Below are 13,172 nucleotides of genomic sequence, written 5' to 3' on the forward strand. Positions count from 1 at the left end.
TCCAAGCATCATCGCAGACGACGAACAACTCAAAGCTACTGCGGCCAGTTCAAATGTTCCACAATTACTCCGGAGACAGGCTGTGACATAATGCACTAATCCCTTTTGAGCACTGTCCCATGAAACCACCCTGAGACTCGCTGTTAACGCCCCTCCAGTTCTGAGGTACCAGCTAAAAGCTCCCAACCCTCCAGGCATTCATCGCCACAACTTATGACCACGTTGCCTACCAGTTGTCCTCGCTTTTGTGTATTTCTTCTCTTTTTACACCCATACGAACTCTGCATTTGCAACAAATTGATAGATCAACAACCTCGAGGCACAAATCACCGCGATGTCTGGAGTGCCCCCAGGCGGTCCCGGCAGGCTGCCTTACGCTCCTTCGTTACCAGGCAGCAACCCTCGAATGCCTCCAAATCAAGGACGACCGCCGCCAGGAAGCTCATACGGCGCGGATCCATCTCAAGGCTATGGGACCCCTCAAGGTTATGGTGATCCTCGTGTAAGCCAAGGGTCTGGCCCTCAGTCGCCTGCGATGCCGAGATACTCAGAGAAAGGGCCGTCTGGGCCGTCTGGTGCTCGAAGGGTCACTTTGAGAGTTGAGAAGGTTGCCGACAGAACTTTGCAGTCTCGCCTGATTTACGGCAATATGTAAGTTAAGCTATCATGATATGGATTATCTGCTTGGACGCTTTAAGTTTTGAACTAACTGTTGGACTATAGATGCGCTGTAGCGCCGGAGGACTTCCCACCGAGTCGAGACGGTACCGACCTCTATATCCTCGTGCGAGGTGGACAGCCAGAAGGAGAATTCGTTGTCACAGCAAAGCCTGTACCCGGCTTTCCCCAAGGCGGCATTAGTCTCTCCGACCCTCAGCGTTCTTGGTGTAATATCACCATTCGCGACATATTCACCGGAGAACTATATGATCCTTTTGCTCAAGGAGGGAGGGCGTATTTGGGGTCCGTTGATCTAGAAGTCGGCTTCGCATCACCCAATAAGAGAACAGACGCCCCTTACGATGAGGATCATCTGGCGGCGCAATTTTCTGACACCTTCGCAAACCAGGTTCTGGCCCCCGGGCAGAGAATTCTTATGGATGTCCGCAATATCCCATTGTTGATTGTTGTCAAGACAGTCGGGCTTGTGGACCTTGCCATGTCCTCAGATGACCCTAGCAAGCAAGTCTTCCGGGAAGGGCATGCGAGAGGTATTCTCACCAGTCAAACAAGAGTGTTGTTCCATCGTGATGGTAGAAGTGATTTTCACATGAAGCCATCTATGAGCAAGCCCAACTCCAACGCCATTTTGGCGCCAGACTTCAAGTTTGAAGACATGGGTATTGGTGGTTTGGGTGACGAATTCTCCACCATCTTTCGTCGAGCTTTCGCCTCTCGTGTGTTCCCTCCCGGTCTCGTGGCAAAGATGGGCATCCCACATGTCAAAGGAATGTTGCTTTACGGTCCTCCCGGTACCGGCAAGACCCTTATTGCCCGCCAAATCGGCAAAATGCTCAACGCACGCCCGCCAAAAGTTATTAATGGCCCTGAAGTTCTTAACAAGTACGTGGGACAGTCTGAAGAAAATATTCGAAAGCTATTTGCGGATGCCGAGAAGGAGTATAAAGAAAAGGCCGAAGAAAGTAGTCTTCACATCATCATTTTCGACGAACTCGATGCCGTATGCAAACAGCGTGGATCGGGCGCGGGAGGAGGAACTGGCGTTGGTGACAGTGTGGTGAACCAGCTGCTTTCCAAGCTTGACGGTGTCGACCAGCTGAACAATATTCTGCTTATAGGAATGACCAATCGAAAGGACATGATTGATGATGCGCTCATGAGACCTGGTCGTTTGGAAGTCCATATTGAAATTTCTCTACCAGATGAAGAGGGTCGATTTGACATCTTTAACATCCACACTGCTAAAATGAGGGAGAACAACATTCTCGATTCCGACGTCGACCTGAAGGAGCTCGCGAGCATGACCAAAAACTACTCAGGTGCCGAGATTAACGGTGTTGTCAAAGCCGCAGCATCATTTGCATTTTCGCGCCACACAGAAGTCGGTCAAATGGCTGCTGTCAAACAGGACGTTGCCAGCATGCAAGTCAACCGCGCGGATTTTATGCTGGCATTAACAGAAGTAAAACCGGCATATGGTGTGTCAGAGGCCGAGCTTGAAGATGCTGTCGGTCTGGGAATCATTCGGTTCAGTCGATACATCGGCTCGACTATCGACGAGATGATGCGTGTAGTGGGTATGATCAAAAACGACCCCAACAAATTTAGCACGTCTGTACTCTTCCACGGCCCCAAAGGTGCAGGAAAGACTGCTCTGGCCGCCCATATTGCCATGCAGTCCGACTTTCCCTTCGTCAAGTTGGTTACGCCGGCAGATCTTGTTGGGTACAGAGACGACTTTGCCAAGAAGGATTATGTCCACAAAGCATTCGCGGATGCCTACAAGTCACCTGCCTCAATTCTCATCCTTGACGACTTTGAGCGTCTTATCGGCTGGAACCCCATCGGGCCTCGTTTCTCCAACGTTATGCTGGAGGCTCTTACTACCCTCATTGTTTCCAAGCCTCCTAGAGTATGCTTTCCCCTGTGACCAGTTTTGACACTCTATACTCACCCGTATTCTAGAATCACCGCCTCCTCGTTTTCGTAACCACATCCAAAGCTGCCGTACTCAAAATGCTCGAAATCGACACCGATTTTGCAAAGAGGGTCGCAGTCCCTGCTGTTGCTGACGCCGAAGAGCTCGCTGCTGTCTTGCATGAATCACGTGTCTTCAATTCCAATGATATCGACCAGGTAGTTAATTTGGTACGGCAGCGCACGGGATCGGACAAGGTTGGAATCGGTATCAAGACGATCCAGGACTTGATCTTCGAGGCCAAGGCTGGAGAATCCAGCAGCCATGTATTGGAAACCTTTTCGGAGCTGTTACTGGACAACATTCAGGGCCTAAATCTTTGATAGACATACGGAATGGCGTGAATGAATAGATGGTAGATGATGAAGTTGTTAGAGTTCGCAATATGGGTCATTGCCATTGAATGGTACATAATAACACTTTGTTCCTTGGATCATGATTCAGGGCCTCTTGTTATGAGCGCCCGACTAGAGAAATGCACTTCAAAGGCGACAACGTGTATAGAATCCAGGGCGATGGTGCTATTGAGCTTGAGCGAATTGATTAGTATTATTAGAGCCATTTCACTCAGCTGTAAATCGCTATTTAGGAGTCACGCTTGGGGATTGAAGTGTGTGGACTTGACGTGAGTTGGCCCTGTATGTACGTAGTACTCCGTACTTGAGTAGGTAGTATCTGAAATGCAGATACCCTTGTTCGTGTTTGGCGCCGTACATGGGCATCTGGGTTGCGGAAAATGAGGGCAACGTAATCGGCAGAGATGATTCAGAGTAGCACTAGTACGTAGCAGCAAAGAATTTGAGACTTGGGGATTTGCCTGAGCTGACTGTCGGCATTTGGGATGCGTAAATCTCCATGTTCTGACGATGCGTTCGGAAAATAATCAGGAGATTGTTGGAAGCAATTAATTTGGTGTTTCAGCTATAAATACATTGTGTGCTCTTCGCTTGTTTATGCAGCAAGCTCACATCCTTTGACCAGGATATGAAGCATGACAAATGTAGGAGTATTAGTAGTAGTACTACGTCGGCCATTTGTGAATTCTGATGCACATGTTACGTTCACTTTGAACCCCTCATGTGATTTTTAATGCTCGAGTATTTTTTGGCAAATTCTTTGCTACGTACTCCGTAGATGGTTACTCATTATTATCATCATCATTGTTATTCGATACGTGCAGTACGCAATTGGCTCGGCCCGCTCAAAGCCATGGACCATATTCCGTACGGCGTGGTGTCAGGTACAGTCGCTGCAACAATTAGGCACCAGGCAATTTCCCAACTACCTCTAAAAAGCGACATGGTGCTGATAAGCTACCCCTTAATTTTTTGCTTTGCCTCTGCCACTGGAGTTTCTGGGCTGTCACGGACGTACCTCCGCTACTGTTCATACCAGTCCTCTCCGTTGTAATTTCTTTTCCCTCCCACAGAAAACACGCGGAATATGTACTAATTTGTTGGTCTCTTTGGCCATGTTGGTGATGTACAACTGGCTAGTCAAGAAATGATATTTTACCTGACTCGAGCAAGTTGGATGTCGACCACTTGTGGACAAATGACTGGCTGGGAAGATGAAGAAAAAGAAACGACGATGACAACGGGTCTGCGTGATGGCCATGTCCGCTCCCTGGTTAAGCTGGGATCGTAGGTTATCCAGGGTCGGGAGCAAGGCATGTAGATCGCAGCGAGTGTTCCCAGCTGTCGGAAGTCATTGGTTTGTCATGCTGTATACTCTGTGCTTGCTCCGTATTCATACCCGGTGCTGATGTGGTCACGGTTGTCGCGGCATACATATGCAGGTTTGACATGCACATGGTCTGCGCCAACAGCCAAGCATTACGTGTTGACAGGCATTGTCGCCGGGTTCGGCAAAAACTTGGTGCATCCAGGCGCTCGGGATCGTGGTGGGCTGTTCATGAAGTTCGAGAATGCAAGCGAGACGCCAGCGACAACAAAGAGGGAAGCATCAGGCGTGGATGGGCAAAGTCCCTTTTCCAGGCCGTGCTTGCTTTTTGGAACGTCTCTGTATTGAGGGGCAATTGATGTGTGGCGGCCGCTCTACAGCTATGATTAGGATCGGTTGGTTAGCTCTTGGAGATATCTCCTCCTCTGGTTGTTCGTACTTGTAGCAAAATCGAACAAAATCGTTGATAGAAGCTGAGCCGAGCACAAGGTACTCCGGGGTCCGAACATTTAAAAAGATCGACATGGCTCCCCTCGTCCCCTCGAATCGAGAGCCAGGGAATTAGCGACCAAGACTGAGCCTCAACCTGACCCCCGACCGCAAGGTTGGCAAACCCGGACGAGATATGGGGTTTGCAGCCAAAGCTGGAACTCGTGGTGAAGGGTCTCTTTTGTCGTCCAAAGCCACACACATTTGTACACATCCTCGGTCTTGAAAGGAATGTATTTGGTTGGCTAGATGGAACAAACAGTAATGAGTGGGTGTACGGAAGTAGGGCCTAGATCTTCAACCACAGATCAGACACCATAACTCCATAGGCAAATTGGCTTTGATCCCGGGGCATTTGCATGCCGAAGTGGCTGGCTCCATGCTTTCTTTGTTTAAGCTGTTGTGATTTCGTTGCATTGAGTGGCTGGACGCCCCCATGGCTCCCCTCAAACTTTGAACCTGGTAGGGTTTCGACTGTTAGCGGCGCGGCCCATCGATGGCGCTCGCCGTGACCCGCCAATTATTCGGTACTTCAATGCTCGGTTGTTGAACTGTTGTGTTCCCGATGGGCTGTCGGAGACGCCCTGCGAAATGCACCAGATGTCACTTGACGTTACACGGCCCCCTTGTAAGTTGCCCGAATGGGAGAACGTTAGCTTGAGTACTTAAGTACGCAGCTAGCAGGAAGAAAGACTGGCCCGTCAAGGGATAGGTTAGCCTTTGAGGGGTCTCGTACGGAGTACTGATGTGGTCATTGTCGTTTATTGGATGTGCAGGGACTGGGTTCGGCCTACTGCTTGGATGGAACGGGCCAGACCAGTTTGCCAGTTCAAGCCAGCTGCTGCTCAAGTGATGATGGGCAAGCAGACCATTCGCCCAATGTCCAAGGCTGGTTTACCAGACCAAAGGCAAGGGTGATGACCAAGGCACTGGCGTGGCCCGGAGTGTACTTAGATGTACAGTTGTAGGCTGGAGGGCGGAGGGCGGAGAGCGGAGAGCACACTGTAGTACGGAGTACGGAGTAGGACTACACATATTACGCGGAGTCCATGTACATGTACATTGGTCAATTGGTGTTTCGTCCAACAACACAACACTGTCAGAGCACAAAGCACAACTTACTCCGTAGCAGCACTTGAGAGCACAGACTTCGAGAGAGTCAACAGTGCATCCCTGTTGCGGGTTATGCAAGTTGCACAAACCGCGCAGCCTCTCTCTGGCCCTTATCCCCCATCCCCTGCTCGCATCTCTCATTGATGCCCACCCATTTGAGCCTGGCACCTTGCGCACTTCCCCATCAGCCCAGCCAGCTCCGCAAGACGCGAGGCGAGGCGAGGCTCAAGAAACAAACCAAGACCGCACGACTCATCCCGCTTCTGACGTTTGTCGACTACCAGCTTCTTCTCCCTCAATCCCGCGCCGGCAACTTCATGCGCCGGGCTCTATGACTCAACCCTGCTAACCTGTTTACGCCGAACAAGGCGACACTTGATTTCTCGTCAGCATTAGCCATCCATGACGCAATCCTGAGTCTGGGCTGCGGGTTGCTGCATGGCTTGTCGAATTCAAGGTACGTTGACCGCCGCCATCTTCTCCAATGGCGATAGTAGCTCTCCCGAGACGCGGTGCTTTTGTGGCAACACGCGACTGAATCTTCCATCTGCTTGGCCTCATGCTGATATTTCTTTGATCACAGTGTCGACAGGCACGACCTCCCAGCCTCGCCTAACACACGTTTGTCAATGGACGCTGCAGACCCTTTGGCCCTAACCAGGCCGTCAAAACCGGGCTTATCGACTTCGAAAAGCCTCCGACGGACTCATTCGCGAGCACAAACGTCACCAAAGCCCTTGGCCGGAAATAATGCAACGGCGAGTCTGGTATCACCTCAAATGGCATCTTCTTCTGCAAAAGAAACCTCAAGTCTACAACCTACGGCGAGGAAGTGGACTGCCAGAGCCATTACCCGGGGAGGTTCGACGGCCTCAAAGCCACTGGTTCCGTTCTCGGAACGCCGATCTCAGGAAGAAAAAAAGCAGACAGAGGCTGAAACTGACAGGTGGGATATTGCACCAGACGGTGGTTCAGCTGGTCGTGAGGGACGTCAGTTTACAGTAGCCAATGTGGGGAACAATGGAAGGATATATCTGAGGTAGGTTTGATGCTATGTGTCCTTCTCTGTCGATTAGAGTTGGGGGGAGGATGTATTAAAGGGGGGCGGGGAGCGCCTCAGCAACGGGGTCTCAAATATTTCCGCATCTGGTTGTAACGGTTCATGATGGAATGCTAACTTGCGGACCTCAGGCCTAGCGTACGGCCTGCTCACTTACGGTACCCTCAACCAAACTTTACCTTTCCCATTACGCCACCAAGCACGGCTGTAGTGGATAGCTGGAATCCAGCCGAGAAGACAAGCCAAGACGACAATAAAAAAGGGGATGATATTGAAAGTAACTTTCAAACGACGCAATGGACCCCAACGACGAGTGCAACACCACTTGCTGGTGACAAACAAATCTTGGCAGACACCGAGACTCCCAGTCGACCTAGACGACACAAGCGATCCATGTCGGATAGCACAGTACACGAAGCGAGCACCAGCAAGGATCAGGAATCCCATGCATTCAAAATATCCATCTCCAAGTTAGGCGATCGCGACGAGCATCGACCCCGGACCATGGACGACCTCGACGCAATGACTGGAACTCCGATGCTCAACGTCAACATACCCTCTTGGCGCCTTGGAACACCCCGCTTCAGTATTAGAGGCACTCCAATGATTCGAAGCTCTTCCTATGCGCCGACTGAAGACTTACATTCCAGCTCCACGTCAGATCTCAAATCTTCATCCCGAATTCCCACCGTGCCTATTCAAGCAAATCCAACAAGAAAACCTAGTCCCTTAGCAGTTCCCGAGCATTGTTCCCCTCTTGTGGCTCAACGCGGAGTTGCTGGTTTGCCATCGCCACGTCTCTCACGTCCGATGAGGTCAACATATGTTTCAACACACTTGGTCATTCAACCAGCCATGTTTACTGATTTGACTTTGAAACCAGCCTGCAACGATCGAAGCATTGTACGATACTCCCCTGCAGGGGCCGTGACAGCAGCAACACCACCTCGCCTTGTCGCCGAAATAACGTCCCCTTGTTTCTTGGACTATGAACTTATCTCCGACTTCTTCCTCACTTTCAGATCATTTCTCGAAGCGACTGACCTTCTTCGAATGCTGGTTGCCCGCTTAAGATGGGCGCTGGATCGTGATGACGAGATTGGTATGATTGTCCGTGTTCGGACATTTGTCGCTCTTCGACACTGGATATTAAATTACTTCGTGGACGACTTCCTTGCCGAATACGGCCTGCGCGTGACGTTTTGCAATTTATTGAACGATTTTGTGGACGAGCTTTGTCAAGACATTGTCTCCAGTAGAGTCCAGTTAAAGATTCTCGCGGAGCTCAAGAAATGTTGGCGCAGAGTTTGTGCGCAATACTGGGATGCTGTCGAATTCGATGATCTGCTTGGTCCAGAGGTAGTCATTACACCTGGCGGCATTGCTGGTAGTCGAGATCCCAACCTCGATCCATCGGCGTTGGAGACACAGATAATAGGGCAACAACAGACACCACCACCTCATACTGTACAGCCTCTACAAACCTCTACTAATCTTAATGCCGCCTCTTTGCCCGGTGAGATCCCCAAGGCAATGCAAGTTGGGGACTTCGTGGTGCTAGACAATCGACCCGGGACTCCCGACTATCACAACGGGAATCCCGTGCACTTGGAATACGGCCCCAACTCGCCGCACAGTCTGGCCAGTATGGATATTGTATCATGCTCGTTCCCTAGCAAAAACATGCGAGCTCTCAATCCGAATACCACTCAGTTGATGGCTGCGCACCCGGTACCTTCATCATCAGTGGGCATTGCCTCTGGACCGATAGCAACTACACCAAAGGCGCTGGTTGGAAAGCGAGTTCGTCCGACCCAGACACACAAACGTAATAACAGCCTTTCAGATTCATTGCGGGATCATAACTCTGATAAGGCATCCTCTACCGATCAAGAGGCTTACACAACTGCGCCATCTGGTGGGAGTCTTGTTCGTGGTAACTTGCTCCCCCCTGGCCATGCCTTCGTTGACGTCGAATCTCACCACCGCTGCGGCCACGCTCACCGACAGACAACCATAGTTCAACAAAAAAGCCACAATTTCTCCAAAGAAAGGGTATCAGGTGGTGCCATGTCTGGTCATGGCATGCGCAAACTTCTTCGCGGCGTCCGCAAGGCCTTAAAAACCAAAGGTCAAGGCCTTTATTCTGGCCAAGCCAACTTGACGGACATTCCTTCGGTTGGCCCTCGAGGTGCGACAACAAACCGACTACCTGGAACAGCCGTGGTCCCCCAACAGCTCAGCCGACACAATGGCTCCCGGCCCCCTGTCCGGATTGATCTCTTAGGAGCAGAGGTCGCTGAAGATTTCAAAAAGGCTATCCGTGAGGAGGAGGCGGCGTTGGCTGCAGCCGCCGACAGTGAACAGCCCAGTGACGTGTCGTTGCACCCGCCAAATTCTGCGCCCTTGCTATCAACATATTCTAACTATTCAGCCGCTCACATGGACTCTTCAGCACTCGACGCCTTAGTATTGAATCAGAAGCAAAGGCCAGTTAGTGACATGGGAATAACGGTTGGAAGCAAGTCTATTGTAATCGTGGATGATACCGTTCCTTTCGAAATGCCCTCGATTCATGGAGTCTTTGGAAGCGAAAATCAATCGATTGATACTTTCGCCGATTCCTTTATTCGTCATGGTACCGACCCGACTCCTCCGAATACACCACCAGAACAATCCCAAGTGGGCGGAACACCTCGACGGTCGTCATGCCTTCTCAATCAAGACATCGGAAGACAACCTTTTGTAGAGGACGATATCTTGCCTCCGTTCATTCCAGACCTCACCACATTAGAAGGCAGCCTGAGTACAAGAGTCTCGGAAGACCAGGCTCGACCTCCACTGGCAGTGAAACGCCAAAGCAGACAACACCCTCCCTTGAGTGGAGGCGCAGTTCGCCTTCATAGACGAACTCGGTCATCAAAAACGCACCAATCTCTCAATTCGATATTGCATCGCCGGGTCACTTCTTTTGGCAGCGCATCTATTCCGCCCACCATTCAGAGTTCTGATGCCACCGCAGCCTCGGGCGAATTAGACAGCATCCATCAATCTCAAGCTTCTATGCCCGCACCACTTCGTGTTCTCCGGCGACGGCCAGGGGGGGATTTGAAAGCCGCTACCAAGGTGGGCGATCTTGACCGGTCCACAGTAAGACGGTCGCAGTCCGTGGGTTCTTTGGCAACTTTCAGCGAGTCTATTTGCAGCTCATATATGCTAAGCACCCGCCCCAACTCTGCTGGGAAATCCGATCAATCAAAAGGGCAGGAAACTTCGGGCCGTACAGAAGTCTTTTCACTTGGACAGCTCACTGAGAAGCCTCAAAAGCGGGACCTATCACTTTTCAGCACGCATTCTTCCAAGCCTATCATGCGACCATCATTCGAAGCTGAGGCTCAAAAGCTGGCACAAATCCCAGATGAAGAAGATGACGGCATCGAATCGGCGCTACTGAAACTGGAAGGGAAGTTTCCTAAACGAGCTCTCAAACTTTCGATTATTGGCCAAAGTCCAGATGCCATCAGAAACGAAACGAAGGGAAAGAGACAGCAAGAAGATGTTACCAATGTCAACGATCCAGAATTTAATACAGAAAATGCGAACGAGGCGAAGAGGCTGCACAATATCGAGCCGTACTCGATGTATCAGCTCACAAAACAACCTGAGCATTTGCAGGCGGTTCCGCTGGAGCAGCAGTCTGAGAAAGCTGATCGCGCAGTCAGAGTGTTGAGTTCCTTCCTTTCTGTTTCTGAAGCTTCACAAGATTCCTACTGCTCGATACCGCTTCTGGAGCGAGAGCTCGGTGATGAAATAAGTAAAATATCTCCCCGGAGTTGGACTGAAAGATCCATTCTCCGAGGCTCGGACGATGAAGACTCAGGATCTGAACAAGAGCAAGTCAATGACCCTAACGACGCCACGCATTCGTCGTTTGACCTTGTAGAAAAGACTCAAAGTATTGAGAGAATAAAGCCTGGAGAAACAGTGCCCTCTATCACATCGGGAATGGAAGACGAGTCTTTTTTGCGAGATGATAGCGCAAATAATACAGACCTGTCTTCAGAACTGTCTGAGGATGAGCTTCGTGCTCGGGATACCAAGGGACACGCCAGCCCTCTTTTAGATCACGGCCTTCCTTCACATCCTCTGGCACAAGATCCTATCGACCAGAGGCCGAAAACATCTTCGGGGCCGATATCTCCAACCCAGGCCTTATCAATGGCCCCAAAGTCTTATGATGCTACTCGCACTTTCAACACATGGCCTAGAAAGCCACTACCCCCAACACCTGAACTGACGCCGATTGTGAGTTGTCCTGACAGTCCACGATCCACGAACGAGATGGCTCGCGGCAATGCGTTATTTGACTCTGCCAAACCTGGGACGTCGGCCAGCCCCAAGTTTTCTGTCCATTTGCCATTCATTCTGGCCTTCGACTCCGACACCTTGGCCCAACAGTTTACTTTGATCGAGAAGGATGCTTTGAATGAAATTGATTGGAAAGAGCTGATTGACATGGACTGGAAGAATTCTGCTAGCAGCCATTCTCGGTCATGGGTTGACTTCCTGAGAAATACGGATGCACAAGGCGTCGAGGTTGTGATTGCACGATTCAATATAATGGTCAAATGGGCCATCTCCGAGATTGTTCTCACCCAGCATGCCGAGGAGAGAGCTAGATGCATCATCAAGCTAATTCACATTGCGGCCCATTGCCGACGGTACCGCAATTTTGCGACTCTTGCCCAGCTTACGATTGCCCTGTCTAGCAACGAAATATCTCGCATGTCCAAGACGTGGGATCTTGTGCCAGAAAATGACTTAAAGACGCTCAGTGATCTTGAGTTTCTAGTTACTCCTAGCAGAAACTTTCATAACATTCGGCAAGAGATGGAAATGGGTTCAGATTCTGGCTGCATTCCATTTGTTGGCATTTATACACACGACTTGCTTTACAATGCACAGAAGCCATCTGAGATTGCAAGTTCGCCATCAACCGCACCTCTGGTCAACTTTGAGCGGTGCCGCATTGCAGCCTCTGTTGTAAAGACACTCCTCCGTCTCTTGGAAGCCAGCACTCGATACACATTCCAGCCGATTGAGGGCGTAACAGAGCGATGCCTTTGGATTGGGGCGCTTAGTGATGACGACATCCGAAAGCATTCTCAAAGCCTTCGGTAGATTGATTTTTCATCCACGGCTTGCTATATATTCTGTTTGTAACAGAAACGGACAACTTCTCAAGTACGATCAAGCTAGCATTGTGGTACTCCTCACCGATTTGCGATGCGTAATGAAGATAATTCCGATTCTTGCATAACACGACACCTGGTACATGAGCTTGATATTCCCTAATGCTATTTTCTTTCCTCAATACCCTCGTTTTTTTTCCCTCGAAATATACCCTTAAGCTTACGGCCTATCTAGCGCATGGTTTTTTTTGCATCCCATACCCGGAACAGGAAACATTTCATTTCTATTGATATCCAACGGCCAAACGGAATTTTCAATTGGCCAAATACACATAGTGGCCAAGGCGTCCTCGCGTTCGTTTTTATGCATTTTTTTCCACTTTACTTAGACAGCGATACTTTTGCTTTTCTCTCTTTCTTTCTTTCTCTCTTCTCCCCCTTTTTCCTTATTTTCTTTCTTTCTTTCTTTTTTGGCCATACAACGCTTAAAGTGTTCTTTTGTGACCATACTGAAGCGAGGCGTTTTCTTTTGCTATATACCTCTTTGTCACTTTCCGGGATGGATAAAGAAGGATTGAACACATTGCAGTGGGATCGACGGTGGAAGAGGATAGCAGCGAATGATAGGATTAGGAATCTCGGGAAAGGAAAGGAAGGGCGTAATATACCCATTACAGCACATGAGAGTGCCCTAGATAGATGGCAGTGAATGCACAGTACCACCCCAGAATGGGCGGTTGTCAAGCTATTGTACGCTCATGAAATTTTTATGCTGAGTGTGCAAAGAGCCATGGTGATCAAGGAATATGTCGAGAACACATGACATACAGGTCTTGCGCATGGTCGTTTATGATTATGTCCTTTTGATAGGATATGGGCTAGCTTGTCTTGTGTCAAGAAAGTCCAGTCCAACTGTGGAGCTATAAGACGTCACCTCCAGCATTCATCCTTCATTGAACCCGAAAAATGCCGCTTA

At 49.9% G+C, this 13,172-nt stretch overlaps 2 protein-coding genes across 2 annotated transcripts; both read left to right on the top strand.

Moving 5' to 3' along the window:
- Positions 1-334: 334 nt before the first annotated feature.
- Positions 335-2,982, top strand: sec18 (Vesicular-fusion protein sec18; the record flags this gene model as incomplete). Its single annotated transcript, XM_014690399.1, has 3 exons — positions 335-651; positions 724-2,593; positions 2,647-2,982. The coding sequence occupies 3 exons, from the start codon at positions 335-337 to the stop codon at positions 2,980-2,982; spliced, it is 2,523 nt and encodes an 840-aa protein (XP_014545885.1).
- A 3,741-nt stretch (positions 2,983-6,723) lies between these two features.
- LTE1 (Guanine nucleotide exchange factor LTE1) lies at positions 6,724-12,185 on the top strand (the record flags this gene model as incomplete). The annotated part of the gene is made up of 2 exons (XM_014690398.1): positions 6,724-6,983; positions 7,136-12,185. The coding sequence occupies 2 exons, from the start codon at positions 6,724-6,726 to the stop codon at positions 12,183-12,185; spliced, it is 5,310 nt and encodes a 1,769-aa protein (XP_014545884.1).
- Between the last annotated feature and the right edge of the window lie 987 nt (positions 12,186-13,172).

Source organism: Metarhizium brunneum, chromosome 4 (assembly GCF_013426205.1).
Source record: "Metarhizium brunneum chromosome 4, complete sequence".
Lineage (NCBI taxonomy): Eukaryota > Fungi > Ascomycota > Sordariomycetes > Hypocreales > Clavicipitaceae > Metarhizium > Metarhizium brunneum.